We start from the raw sequence: 9,427 nt of genomic DNA, 5'->3' as shown, positions 1-9,427 counted from the left end.
GACTGCCAGAGCAGAGGTAGGCCAGCTAATGGTGACACGCCTTCCCCTCTCACTGCACTACATGTTACAGCAGGCATGACAAATCAATGGACAGACACAGAGGGAGCAACAGAAAGAAAGAGAGAACATGGGTGGGTGGAAACGTAGGGGGAAGAAAGACGAGGAAGGAAATACAGTATATTCAGACTTGTCTTCTCTATCCTGTTTGGATTTAGACCTGATGCCTTGGTGAGTCTGTCTCTCATTCATGACTGTGTCGTGTTTTCTGTCTGTCACAACATTGTGGTTGCAACTGCAGCAAATCACTGCAACCAATCACGGTTCTGTTGCTAGTGTTGAAGGAGAAACTCTGAATTCTTTTTGAAGACTTTCAGGAGATATTTTCCTTCAACGAGCTGCTATGATTTCTTTGGGCTTGAAAAATGATTGTATGGGTTGTTTGACAGCTGAGATTCGTTCAAATATTAGCAATATATCGACAAATCTGTTACTATCATGTATTGTGTGTTGTACAATTTCTGCGTACATGGAATGCTTTAACAAGTATTTGCGTGACTCACACAGTGCACACAGAACACACCTTTTGAGCGAGTCAGCTTGTGTAATGTGGTCACTTGTTCTGTTTGTACAAATGAGGATAAAAAAGGGTTAGGGTTAAACTGCGGAGGAAACTTGTGAGAAGTGTTGGAAAAAACCTGAAAACTCTAAATGAACATAAGCCGGTTGTTGTCATTGCACAATAAGACGCCGTCTCCGCGGCTGCTGCTGCTTTGAAGCTCTTGTCAATGTGGTTTGACCGGCTTTCTGTAAACATTGGCCATGTGGTTTAACCTCTTTGTCTCTTTCTTCCTCTGAAACTTAAAAGAACAACGTTTTTCTACAACTGTGAAGCATTTGATAGCAGCACGTCTACAGAAAGATTCGGCCATGTGAAACAGAACAAAATACTTCTTGATTCAAAGCATATGATTAAATATATTTCTAAAACACAAGCAAAAATATTAAACTCTTATAAGTGCTGCTGGCAAAGTCTAGTGCAAATAGTGAGAGCACATATTGGATCAAAATTTAACAAATAATAAATTTAATTTCCTTTTAAAAAACTTAGTGTAAAAATATGCTCTGTAACTAAACTTTATTTAACCTGACTCCATTACAATCGATTATTTAGAATTAAGTTTGTCTGAAAAACTAACTGCACTTAAAATCAAATTCTTAAAAAACACAAGAAATGAAACATACAATAAACAAACAATAATTACCTGTCAAACACCTAAATAAATTAATTTATCAAACCAACCATAGTGATTTCATTAAAATATCATTTTATAAAGTCCCACCCCATTTGAAATAGTGATCAAATGAAATGGTTAATTTCCTATTCAATGAACAGCTTGAAAATATATATATATATATACATTTTTTGATATTTTAAAATTATATAATATATTATGTTTAAAATGTCACCTTGTGCGCTCATTTCGCACCTTGTGACTCACCCTTTCATAATCCATAATTGCAGCCCGACTTACTGACGATATCAAACAGGTTTGTGGGTGTGAATCATTGATTGATGCACTGAAGCACTGACCTCGTCGTCAGCAGTGTTCAGGGCGTGTTCTTAGAGCTGTAGTCAAGAAATGTTGAGCAAGTGTCGACATGTTACTGTTTAAAACATATTTCCAGTTACATGAAAAAATACAGATGTTGCCTGTCAGGAGCCTCCAGGATAAGCACACGACTTAGCTTTTATATTAACTGCATAATGTTTCTCCAGGAAGTGACTGCTGACAGTGTTTCGTCTGCAACATAAACCGCATTCTGAAAAAGCAACAATCACTCCGTGAAGTAAAAGTAACATAAACAGTAAATATCCGAGCAAAGTACTAATAGCTTAATTAATTGTTCCAGTATTTCTTGTCAACTTTTGTTGTATATAAATTTATACTTTATAAATATTCTAATACATTTCTTTGTCTTATTTAAAGCATTTCGAAATACCTCTTTTTCAGATGGTACTATAGATACATTTAGCCTGTCAAGCTAAAAAAAGAAGAAAAAAAAGAGAGAATGTCAAAGCAAATCATTGCTAAAACATTGACACTGATGACTGTTGCTCTCCACTCGTGTCTGGTCTCGTCGTTCAGGAATTAAGAATCCCAGTTAAAACCTGTTACACTTGCGCCACACTCACAAGTTATTCTACACAAATGCATAATTGTATTTTCTAACTGGAGTTTGTGCTAAATACAACATAGAGTAAGATTCAGAGCTTAGTCACTTTGTTGTCAAGTACGTTGCTGTCAGAAGAGAAATGCCCAAATATTCTAGTTAAAATCTTGTGAAAGGAAACGCTGACTCGTGTTGATTATGAAGTTCAAAAAGCTTGAGCTTTGCTCTCTTTTCTATTTCTTTATAAAACAGTCAAATTTTTTTGGATGTGTTTTCTCAGAAAGGTTAAACAGGAATAAAACCTTTGAACAAAAACATTCACAAGTATTCTCTCTTTGGCAGGTAACAAAAATGGCCCAGCTTAACAATCTTCCTTCCCTGGACAACTCCACGTGGGTCAATGCAGGAAATGACACCATTGTGGATAACAGAACCGCTACCACGGTGGGCGCCCTCATTCTGAGCCTCGTCTTTATCTTGGGCTTCCCGGGAAATGTCTTTGTCATCTGGAGCATCCTGGCACGTGCTCGAAAGCAGTCCATCACCACCCTCCTCATCCTCAACCTAGCTATTGCCGATGGATCGCTGATGGCTCTCACACCATTCTTCATCATTTATCTGGTTTGGAAGAAGTGGATATTTAAGAGATTGATGTGTAAGGTCATTTTCTACCTGTGTCTGGCCAACATGTACGCCTCCATTCATCTCATCATGCTGATGAGCCTCTACAGGGTGATGGCAGTCCTGTGGCCACAGCGCATTAGCGCTATCACTGGTCGGAAAATGGTACTGCGGGTGCTGGTCGTGGTGTGGATGCTGGTGATCATCGCCTCGGTTCCTGCACTTCTCTTCAGAGACGTGAGGGATAGAAGTAATACCATGGTGTGCGAAGCATTCCATGATGAAAACTCCCATGTGAGTGAACAAGAAACTTAACAGCATATTGTCTTGATACACCCAAAAACTAGAAACGTACTGTCCACTGAGGCTGTTCAGTTGTCTAAATCTGTTATTTGAATAATAAAAAATATGTGAGTTTTCATTCTGCACCAGCATGTGGATCTGCAGCACAAGACAAGCTCATACACCAACATATGAATCAGACCAATTACTACTTTACCACATTTAGCTGTAGTGCCAACTATAGGTGAAGTAACATTAGATTTTTTGGGATTGTATTTGTTACCATAACAATGTGGTTAGCTTTGTCTGAACTTATATTGTCCCCTCTTCCGTTTCCAAAAACAAATTCTGTCATCAGGACCTACGCTTTTCAAAACACCTCCGTACACACCAGAATGCAACAAATACAACAAAACCTCAAACAAGCATGTTAGGGTTTATGGTTTAGGGACCCTTTCAACAACGTCTACATCAACAACACGTCAAATACCCAAGAAGAACATCCAGAGCCTGTAGCTGGGTCCCAACTCAGGGAGCTAGGGGTAGGGGTTAGGGTTAGGGTCTACGAGGCCGACGGAGACCACTGCAGCCAAAGGTGTTCGACGCTGTTTCTTTGCATCTTGCAGAGATAACCCTAACCCTGGGGGTCACTATTCCAAACAAGACAGCAACACGGGAAATCTTTTCTCATTTACTTAACTTCATATCTAAAGGGTCATCCAAATGTGTCCCCTGTCAACTCTGTACGGACATTACCAACAGAAAAAAAAACATCTGAAAAAAATCCTTAGACATATTTATGCTTAAAATACAACATCAACTTCCATCTCATTGACGTCTCTGGGTTTTAAAATGTATCTGTGGTTGGTCATTTCAGGCCAATCAGCATTAGTGATTTCACATAATGCAGAATGTCAGAATATCAAAATCTGTGTCCCTCATCTTATCTTCACAGACGGTCCTGCAGTACATGCTGGAGCTCGTGTTGGGCTGTTTCATTCCCTACAGCGTCATTTTAGTCAGCTACGTCTGCATCTTACGACGGATACGACAGACCAAGTTCCGACGTATTCGCAGTGAGAAGCTCATCCTGGCCATCGTGTTGACTTTCTGCCTCCTGTGGTTGCCCTATCACATCATCAACGTGGTGCAAGTACGTCGCACATCTTGTTTTTACAAATACTACATAGTCTTTAAATGCATTTCCAATGCATGAAGGTGTAACATTACTTATAAAAGTGTAAATAAAAGCTAGCTGTTAATAATCAAGCAATTTTGTTTCACCCAGGTTTCATGGGCTTTTTGTCCAGATGGTCGAGTGAAAGACATGTAAGTGATGATACAAACAATTCAACTTAATCTTATTTTTAAAGCTAATATTAAAAGTCAAACAGAAACTAATCATCTGTTATATCGTCCTTACGTGTTGTACAGTTGGGAACAGATTAGTCAGATGCAGGTCGGTGTGATATATTTAGTGTACTGTCATGTATTTTGAGTTTCAGCTTTTACTGTGATTTTTCCCTTCTCCATCCAACAGACTGAGTAAAATCTGGCGCAGCAGCCGCGCCGTCACCTCAGCCATCGCCTTCATCAGCAGCTGTGTGAACCCGGTGCTGTACTTCTTCGCAGGAAAGTCTTACATTCGTCGGGAGGGGTTGGCGTTCATGGCTCGCTTGTTTGAGGGCACGGGCCTGGACTCTGGCACCAGAAAGAGCAGGCAGAACAGCCAGAACAGCCGTGACAAAGACAAAGACGCAGAAGCCGTCAGGCTTAACGGCAAAGATCGGGACTCTGTCACCAACTCCAGTTCTAACGTCAAAACATCGAAGAATGAAAAGTAGGGGACGCACAGCGCAGAAGATTATTCTGGTGTTTATGCCATAGAGGGAAAAAATTGAAAAAGCTCAGGGCTTTCAATCTGTCCTTCGGCTGATCGCAAGCAACTTCTATCACAAATATTCAATAACGTAACTTTTCCAGATGTCAATGATACAAACTTTGAACAACTTTCTGCTGGAGGCTCACAACATATCTAATGACATTTGAGCCTTAACTATTTCATAAGGAGAAACTGTGCATGCTTCATCAGCCTCCCAAACCAAACATCCATCCAAAGACAGGTGGTGGCCGACATGCAAACTGTAAAGTCAATATGAAACTGTTTTGTCCATCTTTTTTGATTTCCTTATGCAGCTAATGTTTTACTTGTAAAAATGCCTAACCTTTAAACAAACTGAAACAGTGAACATTATGTGATACCTCGTAGTGAGAGTTTGTGATATTGGGAGTTTGTGTCACTCTGTTTTCTATCTATAATATCCAAATTCATGGGTGTGTGGTGAGGTTCCACCATGTTACGCAAACTCAGTAAATATGAGCGGAAGTATTTTTGACCACAAGCTGTAAACTCAGCACTGACAAATCATCACCACAGGTAAAGTTAGCAAACAGTTGCATTATGAGCATTCATCATCACATTTTACTGTACGGCAACATGAGAGAACAATAAACAGTTCCCTAACACTGCCTTCTGCCATGTACCTTTAAAAAAACAACAACTTCAAACCGTAATAGTATTTTCTTCCTTTCTCTCCCTTCGGCTTCCTTCCAGTCGGTCAAATATCAATCTGTTAAAACAAATCACACATTGTTCTCATGTCTTTGTCTTTCTTCACCCCAAAAATATAGAAATATAGGAACAATACAGAAAGAATGAAAAGATCTTTGCCTGAAACATCACGGCTTTGTTATGCAACTGGAAACGTGCCTTCTTTCATGAGCAACTTGAGATATGTGGAAAGAGGAACATGGTGTAAATCTGCCAAAGCATCTGGTACAAGAGAGCAGACGATTAACACAACACAGGTATGAATTATAGTATAGTATCATGTATCAACAGGATCTTTTCACTGGAATATTCACCCTCATGACAGTACCGTGCCGTTCCTTCATGCTCTTCCTTAAAAAAGGTGTCACAAGATTTGATCTGTTTAAAACAACACTAACCCCTAATGTTCACAATCGTAGTGTCTGGATGAACATGATGCTCCACTGAGATGAGCACAAGCCATGAAGTGGGTCAGCTGTCGTACTTAGTACGTAGAATGAGATGTCTAAGAGGAACAATGATTAGATCACAAGCTGCTTCCTGCGGTCACCGGGCTTTCCCCTCATAACCAGTCTTACTCAATATATAAATCATTTTGGGTGATTTCTCTTCAAACTCAAATTAAGGAGGGAAGGGGACACAGTGTGGAATTCATTTCTCAAAGAAATCTGCATTTGAAGGTCAGTTTGTGAGTTTTATATAAAAATTCTCATCGTATTATAATAATTGTTTATCGTTTAAAAAATGTATATATTTTTTCACAGGAATGAGTAAATGAGCTCAGGTCAGTTGGTTTGCTGAATTTTTATAAAATTTCAAGAAACGGTTAGGGAAGGAAGGGGCAATATGACAAGATTGGGAAAAAAATATCTAATATTTAAATACAGCTCAATAATATTTCGCATGACTTTTTGAGAATGAGATTTTGTTTTGTAAAAAATCCTTCAGTAGACCACTTATTTAAAGACTAAAGGACAGTACAAGTTTTTCATTCAATTTCTATCTAAAAAAACCTTTATAATATTCTTTATCTTTTGTCCTTCTTGCTCATCATGTGCCATTAAACAGGGATTTTATAATAACTGATTCAATCAACAAACATTCCATCATGACTTTATCATTAAACTTTCACATTGATTTGCACTTGTGAATTGTTTTCTTGCATAGTTTATTTCAAGATCGTGGTCAAATCACTCACGTCTACAACTTAACATTTCAAGCTTTCTTCACGGTTGAACTTACTTGTCCAAACAAATGTCAAAAAAAATCTAAAATGGAACCAATAAGTAAACAATTCAGTCAATAGAATAAAAGTATAAACTGTTCATTGAATGGTGCTTCATTTACGGAAATTATACAACCGAACCCTTGCATTTGTTTGCACAATAAAGTTGCACATGTTGTCATAAGAAGACACTTATAAAGGTGTAAGTGATGCAGTTCCTACTCCCATCACTTCGCCCCTGACCCGATCATGTAATAATCAGATAGTGAGAGTCCGACCATCTGATTATTACAAGCCACTCTGCAGTTTATAATGAGTCCTTACCTCTGTTGTGTAAAGAATAGAGATACATTAATAAAGATAATGGAAACAAAAACAGTCTATTGTGCAATGTTTGGCAGCATTGACACATGCAGATGTCACAAACCTTTACACAACATATCCTGTTTCCTGCCTCTTTGTCGTTCGTAAGGTCGACTCAGTTTCCGTTGTCAGAGTCTTCAGAGGCCTTTTTCTGATGGCGTCCAACATCATCACCACCGCCGCCCCCCAGTCCTTCCTGCCCATCAGCATCTCAGCCCAGGTCGGCATCGCCATCCTGACTCTGGCACTTGTGCTGGGCTTCCCCGGGAACCTGTTTGTGGTTTGGTCTGTGATCTACCAGGTGAAAAAGCGTTCAGTGACATGTTTGTTGGTGCTGAACTTGGCTCTGGCAGATGGTTCTGTGCTGCTCAGCGCACCTCTATTCCTGCGGTACCTGGGGGCAGGCCGGGGCTGGGAGTTTGGCTCAGCCGCATGCAAGCTGGTGCATTACCTGTCAAGTGTTAACATGTATGTGTCCATTTACCTCATCTGCCTGATGAGCATGGACCGCTGGTTGGCTGTCACGAAGCCTTTTCTGTCCCAGAGGATGAGGACCAAGCACACCCTGCTGGCGCTCCTGCTGGGCATCTGGGTGATAGCGTTCGTCCTGTCACTCCCGATGCCTTTTTATCGCAGGTGAGACCAAAATGTCCTTTGTACTGACTTCCAACTTACAAGATTTAAAAGAATTTTTGTCAAATGGTGCAATATCATCTTTATTTTTAGGATTTTATTTCCTCGCGATTTTTCATATTTATTATCTATATAAGTTGACATGAAAACTATTGTCTGGACTTGCAGGTGAAGTGAGGTTTAAGCATGTAGCATAGAAAGCACTAGTGGGCACAGGCGTGTTAAGGATATTTATCTTGTCCTCTGCTTCTCCGACAGTAATCTGAAGGTGCTAAAAAGAAACATCACTCTGAACATTTGTATGCCGTACCACTGGCAGAGCAAGGGTCACAGAGTCTTCCAGTACCTGTTCGAGACCATCATGGGCTGCCTGGTGCCGTTCTCCCTCATCAACACCTGTTACACCTCCGTCGTCTGCCGCCTGCAAAGCGCAATGTTCCAGCGCAGAGGACAAGGCAGCCGCCTCATCCTGATGATCATTTGTGCCTTTGCACTGTTCTGGCTTCCATATCACATCGTCAACATCATAGAGGTGAGATACCGCTTTGATTCTCTTATTTGTCATTACATATTATAGAACATACCTCAAGGTTTCATATCACATTATTTAATTTAATACTAAATGTACCAATCTTTCTTTTTTAAAACTCAAAACAATACTGAGTCTAACCCTCTACAGTCTTTTTGATCAGCTAATATCTTAATACTTGCTTTTATTCAAGAGTTGACTGGCGCTTCCTCCCTCAGGTGGTCGGCTTGTTGCAAGACAGCAAATCGGTGATCGACGCTGCTGTCAAAGCTCGTCCAAATGTCACTGCCTTCGCCTTCTTCAGCAGCGCAGTCAACCCCATCCTCTACGTGTTTGCCGGCAGCTCACACATCCGCCAGGCCGGCCTGAGCTTCATGGGGAAGCTGTTTGAAGACACCACCTCAGAGAGCAGAACCATGTCGTCCTTCACCCGCAGCAGCAGCTCCAGGGACGAGCGGACCGCTCTGCACACGCTGTCAGGCAAACTAACCAAGACGTTCAAAAGCAAGAACAAGAAGCAGAGCAGCAGTGAGGCGGGACAACCGGCCGAGACTCCGGCTGCTGTCGAGCAGCTCGAGTAGAGATCAGGTCTTTTTATTCAACTTATGACAAATTCAATGGGCTTTTTTGAGAGTAAACTTCAGAAAAAGAATTAAATTAAATTGAAATACAATTGTTTTAGAGATTCTATTGTATTGTTATTCTGTTGTTACATTAATTAATATATTTCTACATGGAATAAACAAAGGAGGAGGTGTCTGTGGTTATCATGTCTCTAGTTATTGTGTCTGTGGTTTCCTCGTCATGTCTGTGGCTTCCTCATCATGTCTGTAGTTATCGTGTCTGTGGTTTCCTCGTCATGTCTGTGGCTTCCTCATCATGTCTGTGGTTGTCATGTCTGTGGTTTCCTCATCATGTATGTGGTTGTCATGTCTGTGGTTTCCTCATCATGTCTGTGGTTGTCATGTCTGTGGTTTCCTCATCATGCCTG

At 40.4% G+C, this 9,427-nt stretch overlaps 2 protein-coding genes across 4 annotated transcripts in view; both read left to right on the top strand.

Annotated features, from left to right (window-relative positions):
- Window positions 1–5,329, top strand: part of ltb4r2a (leukotriene B4 receptor 2a) — an 8,373-nt gene extending 3,044 nt beyond the window's left edge. Inside the window, exons 1-5 of one of the 2 annotated variants that reach the window (XM_035618361.2) lie at window positions 78–228; window positions 2,515–3,087; window positions 4,031–4,228; window positions 4,364–4,404; window positions 4,616–5,329. In XM_035618361.2, the coding sequence (XP_035474254.2) occupies window positions 2,524–3,087; window positions 4,031–4,228; window positions 4,364–4,404; window positions 4,616–4,919 (1,107 nt within the window). In that variant the 5' untranslated portion in view covers window positions 78–228; window positions 2,515–2,523 and the 3' untranslated portion in view covers window positions 4,920–5,329. Of the gene's footprint in view, window positions 1–77; window positions 229–2,514; window positions 3,088–4,030; window positions 4,229–4,363; window positions 4,405–4,615 lie in introns of those variants that run through there. The other variant, XM_035618364.2, reaches the window with a different exon arrangement.
- Window positions 5,330–6,223: 894 nt separating this feature from the next.
- On the top strand, window positions 6,224–9,195 carry ltb4r (leukotriene B4 receptor). 2 transcript variants are annotated; one of them, XM_035618350.2, is made up of 5 exons: window positions 6,227–6,366; window positions 6,451–6,470; window positions 7,384–7,910; window positions 8,166–8,439; window positions 8,655–9,195. In XM_035618350.2, exons 3-5 carry the CDS (start codon window positions 7,429–7,431, stop codon window positions 9,015–9,017), a joined length of 1,119 nt encoding a protein of 372 aa, XP_035474243.2. In that variant the 5' UTR covers window positions 6,227–6,366; window positions 6,451–6,470; window positions 7,384–7,428; the 3' UTR covers window positions 9,018–9,195. The 2 variants fall into 2 exon arrangements, with proteins under 2 accessions (XP_035474236.2, XP_035474243.2); XM_035618343.2 differs by lacking the exon at window positions 6,451–6,470 and having other exon boundaries at window positions 6,224–6,366.
- The last annotated feature ends 232 nt before the right edge of the window (window positions 9,196–9,427 follow it).

Source organism: Scophthalmus maximus, chromosome 12 (genome assembly GCF_022379125.1).
Source record: "Scophthalmus maximus strain ysfricsl-2021 chromosome 12, ASM2237912v1, whole genome shotgun sequence".
In the NCBI taxonomy this organism is placed as follows: Eukaryota; Metazoa; Chordata; class Actinopteri; order Pleuronectiformes; family Scophthalmidae; genus Scophthalmus; species Scophthalmus maximus.
Note: the sequence above shows the minus strand (reverse complement) of the source record. Positions and strands in the feature narration are given on the sequence as shown.